General features: G+C 41.9%; 1 protein-coding gene across 5 annotated transcripts in view; it reads right to left on the reverse strand.

Annotated features, from left to right (window-relative positions):
* The window catches only part of prkag2a (protein kinase, AMP-activated, gamma 2 non-catalytic subunit a), a 149629-nt gene that overhangs the window by 66709 nt on the left and 70262 nt on the right, over window positions 1–12658 (reverse strand). Inside the window, exon 1 of one of the 5 annotated variants that reach the window (XM_029693829.1) lies at window positions 5459–6213. The exons of the other annotated variants lie outside the window; for them this stretch is intronic. Coding sequence (XP_029549689.1) covers window positions 5459–5558 — 100 coding nt within the window. The 5' untranslated portion in view covers window positions 5559–6213. Of the gene's footprint in view, window positions 1–5458; window positions 6214–12658 lie in introns of those variants that run through there. 5 annotated transcript variants of the gene reach the window in all.

Below are 12658 nucleotides of genomic sequence, written 5' to 3' on the forward strand. Positions count from 1 at the left end.
TGAGCTAATGGCTGCCGTTGGGTTAAAAAAGGTAAATAAATGACAGTGTATGTTATTTTCTCTCAACACTGGGTTTTAGAGCCTTGAAATCCACATGAAAGCCTCATGAAAGTGAGGGCACTTCTTTTGATTTTACATAACTACTGTAACCTAAATGATATTATAAACTGGGTGGTTCGAGCCCTAAATGCTGATTGGCTGACAGCCATGGTATAGTTTGTGGTCATATGCACATCCTTAAAAACATAGGTGCTGGGATAATAAAGAATGCTAGTATAGAACAAGAAGGCCCCCACACTGTTAAAGCTCCCAATTCCCCACTTTATTGACAACGTTTAGATACGAAACTGACACTGAACTGAACAAAATATCACACCGTGTACCACGGGTATGACAAAAAATGTATTTGTACTGCTCTAATTACGCTGGTAACCAGTTTATAATAGCAATAAGGCACCTCGGGGGTTTGTGGTATATGGCCAATATACCACGGCTAAGGGCTGTATAAAGGTACTATTCGTTGCATAAGAACAGCCCTTAGCCATGGTATATTGGCCATTTTTATTTAACCTTTATTTAACTAGGCAAGTCAGTTAAGAACAAAATCTACCCCGGCCAAACCCTCCCCTAACAATACTGGGCCAATTGTGCGCTGCCCTACAGGACTCCCAATCACGGCCAGTTGTGATACAGCCCAGGATCGAACCAAGGTCTGTAGTAAGCCTCTAGCACTGAGATGCAGTGCCTTATACTGCTGCGCCACCCTGGAGGATATACCACACCCCCTCAATGCTTAAATGACAAATTATGTGATCATTTACATTGTTTTTATTTAATCCTTTATTAACTAGGCAAGTCAGTTAAGAACAAATTCTTATTTACAATGACAGCCTACAGGGGAACAGTGGGTTAACTGCCTCGTTCAGGTGCAGAATGCCAGATTTTTACCTTGTCAGCTCAGGGATTCGATCCAGCAACCTTTCAGTTACTGACCCAACGTTCTAACCACTAGGCCACCCAACATCATAAGAAGAAATCCGATCAATAAATCAGTGGATTGGCTAATCAATCAATGACACTATCCTAAGTGTTTCCATAATGGTAGGAGTCTGACTTGCCAACCAATGTCATTCCTCAAAGAGCTTTGCACTTGGCCCGTCATTCCTATGGCCATTAGATACAGTTGAAGTCAGAAGTTTACATACACTTAGGTTGGAGTCATTAAAACTCGTTTTTCAAACACTCCACAAATTTCTTGTTAACAAACTATAGTTTTGGCAAGTCGGTTAGGACGTCTACTTTTTTTCCAACAATTGTTTACAGACAGATTATTTCACTTATAATTCACTGTATTACAATTCCAGTGGGTCAGAAGTTTACATACACTAAGTTGGCTGTGCCTTTAAATTCCAGAAAATTATGTCATGGCTTTAGAAGTTTCTGATAGGCTAATTGACATAATTTGAGTCAACTGGAGGTGGATCTATTTCAAGGCCTACCTTCAAACTCAGTGCCTCTTTGCTTGACATCATGGGAAAATCAAAAGAAATCTGCCAAGACCTCAGAATTATTTTCTCCAAACGCCTAAAGGTACCAAGTTCATCTGTACAAACAATAGTACGCAGGTTTAAACACCATGGGACCACGCAGCTGTCATACCACTCAGGAAGGAGGCGCGTTCTGTCTCCTAGAGATGAACGTACTTTGGTGCAAAAAGTGGAAATCAATCCCAGAACAACAGCAAAGGACCTTGTGAAGATGCTGGAGGAAACAGGTACAAAAGTATCTATATCCACAGTAAAACAAGTCCTATATCGACATAACCTGAAAGGCCGCTCAGCAAGGAAGAAGCCACTGTTCCAAAACCGCCATAAAAAAGCCAGACTACGGTTTGCAACTGCACATGGGGACAAAGATCGTACTTTTTGGAGAAATGTCCTCTGGTCTGATGAAACAACAATAGAAGGCTACCCAAAACGTTTGACCCAAGTTAAACAATTTAAAGGCAATGCTACCAAATATTCATTGAGTGTATGTAAACTTCTGACACACTGGGAATGTGATGAAAGAAAAGAAAAGCTGAAATAAATCATTCTCTCTACTATTATTCTGACATTTCACATTCTTAAAATAAAGTGGTGATCCTAACTGACCTAAGACAAGGAATTTTTACAGGGATTAAATGTCAGGAATTGTGAAAAACTGAGTTTAAATGTATTTGGCTAAGGTGTATGTAAACTTCCGATTTCAACTGTATATGACAGCCAGACAGGAAAGTGGTGCTGTTTTAAAGTGTGTAAATACCCTGACCACATTATACTAAACATGGATCAGTACCCTCTTTCATAGGCTTGCACCAACATGCTCTGTATAAATTATAAACATTCACACATTTTGGGGGGAAAATGTCTTGACTACCGGTACTTTTGAAAAAAAAGTAGATATTCAAATTGTTAAGGAAGTCAACAGTGCCACCTACTGAGGTCAAACAACAACTGCATTCATCCATGTCAAACGGAACTCAAGTGGATACACATTCAAACATTCTGTGTAGCGCAGGATTAATGTAGTTTTGAATTTCCCTGAAAACACCTGGTTGCCAGTTTGGATTTAATCCAGATGACATTCTAACTGCAATCTGTGAACACAGACAGGACTGTGTTGTGAAGTCTTATGAGTCAGGGTTATGGCACCCGTTGCTCAACCCAAACAATGGACAGTCTAAAAACGAATGTATTCAAACATTTCGTTTTCTAAAACTAGAGGAGAGGAAAGGCTGTAAAGAAAGAATCAGTACATACAATATGTGATGCAGAACTAAATAACTATGAGCATTTCGTATCAGTTCCAGGTAGTTCCTTGCTGTTTTACTCAAGTTTCTTCAGTTTAGTGCCTAATGAACACAACCCTACTTTTGTTACTAGAATGGAGTGTTGCCATCCACAATGTCAAGGCAGGAAATAGGCCAATATGTTCAAGTGCCAGCCCTGTGATGAGTGAAGTTGATCCAAAAGGTTCTTTAAAAGCTCTCTGTGTTTGGCAATTTTTAAGTTGTGGAGGCTATTTGAAGGCTCAAAGAGCTTAGAATGCGCGACTAGATGAAATACCTCATATCTTATGGAGCACATGTTTGACATGTTTACATGCTGAGGTGATCGTCACGACGTTTTAAGAACTTCTGAGCTGGGTCGTTTCAAGGCAATGAATGAGGGGATATCAATCAAATCTACTTCATGTCAGCAGGGCCGGCTTAATGCAGGGGCTTACCGGGACTGAAGCCCCTGGACCCAGGCCCATGGCGAGAGGTAGAAGTAAATAAATAAAAATGAAATAAAAATAAAGGAAATGTATACAGTATATATATATATATATATTATAAATGTTTTTTTCTACTGCAACCACCAACCACAGGAGGATTCAGGAGCCCACTCTCAATGAGTGTAGACAACCTGCTGCAACTCTGCTAATCATCAGATGGAGGGAGGAGAGGAGGAGGGTAACTGGGGGGGTCCTGCCTTGATTGGGTAACTGATTAATAAAAAATAAATAAATAAACTGCATAATAAATAAATGTGACTGGTCAATTGTGTGAGTCAGGGGCTGGGCCAAAGCCCAAGAGGCATTTAAAAAATAATAAAAACATTATTATTATTATTATTTTTAAATCCAACCACAGGAGCCTGCTCTTAATGTTCAAAATACACTAGAGAGCATAATTTAGTCACACAGGATCAACAGTTTCTCAAAAAATAACTGGATTACATTTTATCACAAGCGCATACAGGTAACTGGCAAAATAAAGGAAACACCAACATAGTGTCTAAAAAGGGTGTTTGGCCACCACAAGCAACCAGAACAGCTTCTACGCACCTTGGCATAGATTCTACAAGTGGACCTAAACCATGCCAGGAAAATGCACCCCACACCATAGCATACTATTTGTAGCCCTCTTTTACTAAAGTGTTTTCTGGGGTTCCCAAGTGGTGCAGCGGTCTAAGGCACTGCATCTCAGTGTTAGAGATATCACTATAGATACCCTGGTTTGAATCCAGGCTGTATCACAACTGGCCCTGATTGGGAGTCCCATAGGGCGGTCCACAATTGGCCCAGGTTTGGCTGGTGTAGGCCGTCATTGTAAATAAGAATTTGTTCTTAACTGACTTGCCTAGTTAAATAAAGGTTAAAATAAATATATATGTTGGAAGTTACCAGTTGCCTACAGTCTGGCAGGCTGCAGTTTGGGCAGCATGCTCCCCAAATATAGGCTACAGCTTGCTGCATTGTGACCATAGACATATAATCCATAGAAGGGTTTTGTAAAATCCTACCCTGGCAATTTGACAGTCCTTACTTGAATGGGAACTGCCATCTATGGATTATATTTCTATGGTTGGTTGCGGCTGTCGGTTTGCCTTTTGCAGATTTCTAAATACAATCGTGGTAAAAATGTACAGTTTTGCAAAGCAAATGCCTACTGCGGAAAAGAGAAGACTAATTTGTCTGTAGAACCAACATATATTTTTTCTCAATAACTCCCAATTTGTAGCTATTTGTAGCTAACAGCAGCACTTTTCTTCAAAGTAGCTCATCTTGAGATAGGCTATTGCCACGACGAGCACATCGGCCACGACGAGCACATCGGCCATCACTGTGAGTAGTAGCCTATGGCTTCATCTTCATCATTAGGTGAGTCAGTGTGCCACTGGAAATGTTATTTAGTAGCCTACTGTAGCCTATGATATATACACCGTATATATATATATATATATTGCCTCTTAATACTGTACAATATGTGTGTTGTTTCATTGGCCTGGGCTATTGTTTGTTTGAATTCAAGACCTATGATTTCTAAATCTGGCCCTGGCCATGTGTGGAAATCCTAAAAAGGCCTCTTCTCAACTCTATCCTATGCCACAAGGCAAACATTATTATGGCTTTATTATAAAGGGTATTTTTCTTCAAAAGTAAATTTACATCTTGGTGCACGGATTTGTTTACTGAAAATGATGGTGTGCCAGGAAGTGTGTGTGTGTGTGTGGGGGGGGGGGGGGGGGGGGACACTGCATTATAATTTCTTAATCCGGCCCTGCATTTTCTTCCCCTATGTTACAGTAACAGATCATTGATCTGCCTTAATGGTTCCAATTGCCTTATTTCACCCTCAATAGAAACTCTGTCTTGCTCCCTGGCTTTTCATGCTAGCAACCCTCTGGTGACATCATAACATCTTAGGCTTCCGAAGCCTTCCAGTATCACATCAGTCATGACATCAGTCATCACATCAACTACTTGAGAAGACAATGGACTTTGATGTTAGATCCAAACAAACTCACACACTCACACTTTCTAAAGACTTAACACAGTTTTATCATTCATGAACAAACTTAGGCTACTAAAACACATGTAACTGTTTAAGTACCTATTGGTATTAGTGTGTCTACAAATGCTGCCCACTTACTGTTTCCCAAGAGGCCGTGGGGCTCGGACTGCCTCCTCCCTGTCCGTCTGTCTGGCTCCTTCTTCTTCTTGCTCGCCCTCAGGCTCCCAAATCGCTTCATGTGGCACGATGGGACACAAGTATAGTATATAAACCCAAGTAGAACATATCCGACTAAATATGAGTTATCGGATTCAATCAAGCCTGAACAAGACCCGATTCAAGCTTCAATGTTCCCCTTCTCGCAAAATCCGCACTCCAAGATAATCTGATCCTGCTCAGGCTAGCCAGGTCAATCTTCTCATTTAGGAGCTGTGCAAAACTGATCCAAGGACAGTGCTGAGTAGTGACCGTCAATCCGCGTGAATTGTCCCAGGGGATATAGACAGTGTGGAGAGACTGGAGATGTGAGCCAGCCAAATAGTTCTCAGTAGAAACACCTGAAGGAAGAGCAAGAAAGTAGCCAGCCAGGCTGAAAGCTTCACTCCCCAGAGGAGAGCTGGCCTCTCATAAAAACTTTCAGTAGCGATTCCTCTTAAACACACTTTTCAAGACAAAGAGTTCTGTCCTCCTTTCCCTGGAGCTTCCTCGCTCTCGCTATCTTTTTCTAGCTCTCGCTGTCTTGTTCTACCTCCTTCTCTTTGAATCTTTGTTATATCTGGTCCACAGGCATCCAGCAGCAAGAGTCCCTGCTGCTGTAGATTGTCATGTGCAGCTGTCTGCAGTGTGTGTTGTCCCTTTAAAATAGGCAGCATCACAGAGAGGCTGCTAAAAGGAGACTAAACTCGCTCGCTCCCTCTCACACACACACAAACACAATATTTTTCTCTGACAGTTGATTGGCTCTGAGCAAAGCCCTGCCAACCCACCCTCCCTTCTGCTTCTGCTCTTCTGTTATTCTGGAACTCTCCATCTCTCTCTCACAACTTCCCTGCGTAGCGCTTTTCTGGCATGTGCCTGTGTTGACAGGTTCCTAGCAGTATAACGTGATGGTTTTATTACAGAACTTCCTCTGCTGATTAAGAGTTCTACTATCATGAGAGGATAATAAGACATCTGTTCAGTGATATGTGCACACAGTAATGCATGGATTAAGCTGATGCCCCACGAATGCACTTCACTACCTGTAAGGTACAGACAGACCACAGATCAGTGTGAGAACGGAAAGGTGTGCTGGGATCTACCTGGCTAGTTATACATAGCCAAAGCCTGGGTGGTCCCGAGGATTTTACCTTGAACAAGACCACCTGTGGAGATCATTTTGTTCAGGGAGATCATCACTAATAACACTTTTGTAAAACCCCAAAGCTTAGGAGACATTAAGCATAATGACACAGTACCTCCTTTTCCACCATCACAGTTTAGTGTGTGTGTGTGTGTGTGTGTGTGTGTGTGTGTGTGTGTGTGTGTGTGTGTGTGTGTGTGTGTGTGTGTGTGTGTGTGTGTGTGTGTGTGTGTGTGTGTGTGCGTGTGGACTAATTCATTTAATAATTTCTCACGAAAGCAAAAGGTTGAGCACTACATGGAAGAGCAGCACACTGCCTCAAAGCTAGTGTTCTATTCTCAGCCTCAGCTTAAGCTAATTTGTATGTACAGATACGCAATCATAATTTGACCCTGCTTCTTACAGCAGGTAAATAATCCTGCAGCAACAATAAATGGGAATTATTATGTGGATAATAATTAATCAACATTTTTGTAGGAGTTGACACATTTTTCTTTAGGGCAAATCAAGTCTGAAATGTTTAAGTGGAAATTACAAACTTTAGATTGCCTTCAGTCCCACCGTGATGTCGGCACGTTTTGGACATCTAACCTGTTTTCAACATCGTCGGTTTGTTTGTACCATTGGATTCATATGTACCAGTCAAAACCTTGGACACTCCTACTCATTCAAGGGTTTTTCTTTATTTTTTACTATTTTCTACATTGACGAAAAAGTGTTAAACAAATTTGAGATTCTTCAAAGAAGCCACCCTTTGCCTTGATGACAGCTTTGCACACTCTTGGCATTCAATCAACCAGCTTCATGAGGAATGCTTTTCAGACAGTCTTGAAGGAGTTCCCACATATGCACTTGTTGGCTGATTTTCCTTCACTTTGCGGTCCAACTCATCCCAAACCATCTCAATTGGGTTGAGGTCGGGTGATTGTGGAGGCCAGGTCATCTGATGTAGCACTCCATCACTCTCCTTCTTGGTCAAATAGCCCTTACACAGCCTGGAGGTGTGTTGGGTCATTGTCCTGTTGAAAAACAAATGATAGTCCCTCTAAGCGCAAATCAGATGGGATGGCGTATCACTGCAGAATGCTGAGGTAGCCATGATGGTTAAGTGTGAATTCTAAATAAATCACGGACAGTGTCACCAGCAAAGCAGCCCCACACCATCACACCTCCTCCTCCATGCTTCACGGTGGGAACCACACATGCAGTGATCATCAGTTCAACCACTCTGCGTCTCACAAAGACACGGCAGTTGGAACCAAGAATTTCTAATTTAGACTCATTTCCACCAGTCTAATGTCCATTGCTTGTGTTTCTTGGCCCAAGCAAGTCTCCTCTTCTTATTGGTGTCCTTTAGTAGTGGTTTCATTGCAGCAATTCGACCATGAAGGCATGATTCACGCAGTCTCCTCTAAACAATTGGTGTTGAGATGTGTCTGTTACTTTAACTCTGTGAAATATTTATTTGGGGTGCAATCTGAGGTGCAGTTACCTCTAATGAACTCTTCTCTGCAGCAGAGGCAACTCTGGGTCTTCTGTTCCTTTGGCGGTTCTCATGCGAGCCAGTTTTATCATATTGCTCAGGGATTTGAACTAGCAACCTTTCGGTTACCGGCCTAACACTATAACCGCTATGCTACCAACCCCCCACCGTCCTTTGGCCTGACGAGGTTAAACCTTGAATACACTACAATTTGCATTTCCTGCAGCGCAGTGATCAAATTAAGATAGCAGATCTGTAGGGAGCAGTGTTTTGTGAGGGGGTGATATTTATAGACTATTGAGTCTTTCTTTGGGAAGTCTATGCTTGACTGAACACTAGCAGGTGCAGGGGCACGTGCAGGAGGGAGAAAAAATTGTTCCGTGGACGCAGCAGTCAGTCCAGAAAACTCAGCAACACAGAGCCGGTTGTATTGTACACATCATGGGCTAAGGAAGTTAGAGAATCAAGAGAATTATAAAGCAACACTGTAATAACACTATAATTGCACAAAGCTCTTCATGCCTACCTGGGAGCCAAAGTTCATAATTAGATTTGGCGACAAAGCGATCAGGAATAATCCCCCCAAATATAGAATTATAGCGCAACAGGAGTACATAGTTCTTTGTTACTACGGAGAGTAGGTTGATGGGTTAATTAACATAATTAATATAGTCTACTCACAATGTAGTTGCGTAATAGTACAAAACAAATAACAGTATACGATGCATTCGGAAAGTATTCAGACCCCTTCCCTTTTCCGCATTTTGTTACGTTACAGCCGTATTCTAAAATTGATGAAATAAATGTTTTTCCTCATCAATCTACACACAATACCCCATACTGACAAAGCGAAAACAGTTTTGGGGAATTTTTTGCAAATGTATTAAAAATAAAAAAACAGAAATACCCCTTTTACATAAGTATTCAGACTCTTTTCTATGAGACTCGAAATTGAGCCCAGGTGAATCCTGTTTCCATTGATCATCCTTGAGATGTTTCTACAACTTGATTGGAGTCCACCTGTGGCAAATTCAATTGATTGGACATGATTTGGAAAGGCACACACCTGTCTATATAAGGTCCCACAGTTGACAGTGCATGTCAAAGCAAAAACCAAGCCATGAGGTCGAAGGGATTGTCCGTAGAGCTCCGAGACAGGATTGTGTCAAAGCACAGATCTAGGGGAGGGTACCAAAAAATGTCTGCAGCATTGAAGGTCCCCAAGATCATTCTTAAATGGAAGACGTTTGGAACCACCAAGACTATTCCTAGAACTGTCCGCTCAGCCAAACTCAGGGGAGATGAGCCTTGGTCAGGGAGGTGACCAAGAACCCGATGGTCACTCTGACAGAGCTCCAGAGTTCCTCTGTGGAGATGGGAGACCCTTCCAGAAGGACAGCCATCTCTACAGCACTCCACCAATCAGGCCTTTATGGTAGAGTGGCCAGACGGAAACCACTCCTCAGTAAAAGGTATATGACAGCTCACTTGGAGTTTGCCAAAAGGCACCCAAAGGACTGTCAGACCATGAGAAACAAGATTCTCTGGTCTGATGAAACCAAGATTTAACTCTTTGGCCTGAATGCCAAGCGTCATGTCTGGAGGAAACTAGGCACCATCCCTACGATGAAGCATGGTGGTAGCAGCATCATGCTATGGGGATGTTGTTCAGCAGCAAGGACTGGGAGACTAGTCAGGATCGAGGGAAAGATGAACGGCGCAAAGTACAGAGACAGCATTAATGAAAACCTGCTCCAGAGCGCTCAGAACCTAAGACTGGGGCGAAGGTTCAACTTCAAACAGGACAACGACCCTAAGCAGATAGCCAAGATATGGCAGGAGTGGCTTTGGGACACGTCTCTGAATGTCCTTGAGTGGCCCAGCCAGAGCCCGGACTTAAACTTGATCGAACATCTCTGGAGAGACCTGTAAATAGCTGTGCAGGTGTGCCAAGCTTGTAACGTCATACCCAAGAAGACCCAAGGCTATAATCACTGCCAAAGGTATTTCAACAAAGTACTGAGTAAAAAGTCTGAATACTTATGTAAATGTGATATTTCAGCAAACATTGTTTTTGCTTTGACATTATGGAATATTATGTGTAGATTGATGAGGGAAAATGTTATCCATTTTAGAACAATGCAAAATGTGGAAAAAGTCAAGGGGTCTGAATACTTCCCGAATGCACTCTATGTTGTTACAGTAAGAATTAAATTATGTAATTATCAAGATCCATCCAATGTGGTTAAGTACTACTACCATTAAAGGCATGGGTTCAGTTCAATGCTCCCAAAACATGAATAAATGGACAATGATGGAAAATGTGTGGGAAAAACAAGTATTTTGGGAAAAAGGAGTCCACTTGTGAGAGATTATCACTACAGCACATATTCCTTTCTGATCAAGCAAAGGACACACAACATCCTCTTAATCGGAGTGAGATAGTCCAACCATTATAGTGTGATACAATACCTACATAGGGCTGTACGGTGACCGTATTATCGCCACACGAGTCATGATCGCAGTCAAATTCCACATGACCGTTTAGTCACGGTAATTAGGCTTCTCCGAGCTCTGATGCTGCTAATGGTCATTAGTGGCCTACCAAACTTGCTAACTGCCTGGTACTCAACACTCTATTGTCCCTCTAATCACTCTGACATCAATGCAAATGTAATCAAAAATCTAATCAAACACTTCATGAGAACCCATGAGCTCATGTTGCGTAACATTTCTATAGGCTATGCAATTGTGTGAGAAAACAGTGTTGGCCTCTATTAAAAAGAGGAGAATCCCATCAGCTTTCTATAAGCTAGGCCTAGTATATTTATTTCTCAACTTTACAACAGGAGTATAGCCTACCTGGCTTGTCATGAAAATGAACCACAAGAAAAGCGCCCTTAATTCGCTATTTAAGTGCATAAATTACATATATTTTACATATATTTTCTCCCCTGCCTGTTTTGAGACAGGTGCATGATAATGGCCCATTCTAAATCAAAACAAATATCACACTTACAGAATGTTATTATTATTTTTAAAAATGTATCCCTTTTTCTCCTCAAATGGTAGTTAAAGTCTTGTCTCATCACTGCAACTCCCGTACGGACTCAGGAGAGGCAAAGGTCGAGAGCTGTGTGTCCTCTGAAACACAAGCCGCACTGCTTCTTGACACAATGCCCACTTAACCCGGAAGCCAGCCACACCAATGTGTCGGAGGAAACACTGTATACCGGGCGACTGTGTCGGAGTGCACCTCGCCCGGCCTGCCACAGGAGTCGCTAGTGCGCGATGGGACAAGGACATCCCTGCCAGCCAAACCCTCCCCTAACCAGGACGACGCTGGGCAAAATGGGTCTCCCAGTCACGGCCAGCTGCGACAGAGCCTGGACTCAAACCCAGAATCTCTAGTGGCACAGCTAGCACTGGGATGCAGACCACTGTGCCACTCAGGAGGCCACAGTATATTATTTAGAATAAGTATAGATCAGATTAAATCAAGAATAGTCTGATGGGTGACAATATTGGCCTATCACTTGTGAATGATGCCCAGCTTCTGCGCAGTAAAGCAAGAAAGAGCACATGCCTTTTTTTGGCAACTTTAAAAAATCATAATCGCACACCTCATTTAGCCTAGCCCATAGGCCTATATATTTTGATAAGGTTTGTATCACAAATAGAGTGGCCAAATAACTTCTTAAAATTAAGCACATTAATCCCCTTTACAACTAGCATACATAAGCAGCGTGTGAGTTTCATGTTTGGGGAAGGTAAAAATGCATACAAATTAAAATGCACCTTTATAATAAAAGCATTAAATGCAAAATCACATTTGTGGTCACTTTTGAGAATGGTGTTTTCCAGCTCATTGATTGCATTTTGGAATATTGGTGCTTATAGCCTACTGCCGTGTGCTGCGCTTATAATGTGAAGAAATAGCCTAATAGTTTATCAACATTTTAAGCTAAATGTTCTGATCTGTTGCGTGAGCCACATTGCGTAAAAACCTTTTTTTTATGCTAGTGGTTGTATTACTTTGGGATCTATCGCATCCCACAACTGTCCCAGACTATGTTTGGAACATTCAATTCTCGCACAGTGTAGAATAGGTCAACTTTTGTACTATGGGGGATAGTAGATTGACATAGGCTAGTGCTTTTGCTGTTCGTTAGGCCTACTCAACTTGTTGGCTGACGAAAAGTAAATGTGGACAGTTTTTCCAATATCTTTAATATGCACTTCGGAATTGGATAAAGACGTGCGCAGTTCCGTCCCGATGTGTCTGTCTTCACTTGTAGCCTGTGAGAAAGACCTGATCAAGTGACGGGCATTGGCTAATGAGAATTGAGCTATCTGAGAGAGCCATGTGAGTGAGAGGTGTTTCAGAGCACTCAGCCGGGAGAAGGGAATTATAATTATTATATTCAGCCCAAGGGTTGTAATGCAAATGTTAGGCTATATGTTTAGATTTTTTTACACATTTTAAAGCTGCATGATGTGAATCTAATGATGA

The sequence above is a fragment of the Salmo trutta genome, chromosome 2 (assembly GCF_901001165.1).
Source record: "Salmo trutta chromosome 2, fSalTru1.1, whole genome shotgun sequence".
Taxonomy (NCBI): Eukaryota; Metazoa; Chordata; class Actinopteri; order Salmoniformes; family Salmonidae; genus Salmo; species Salmo trutta.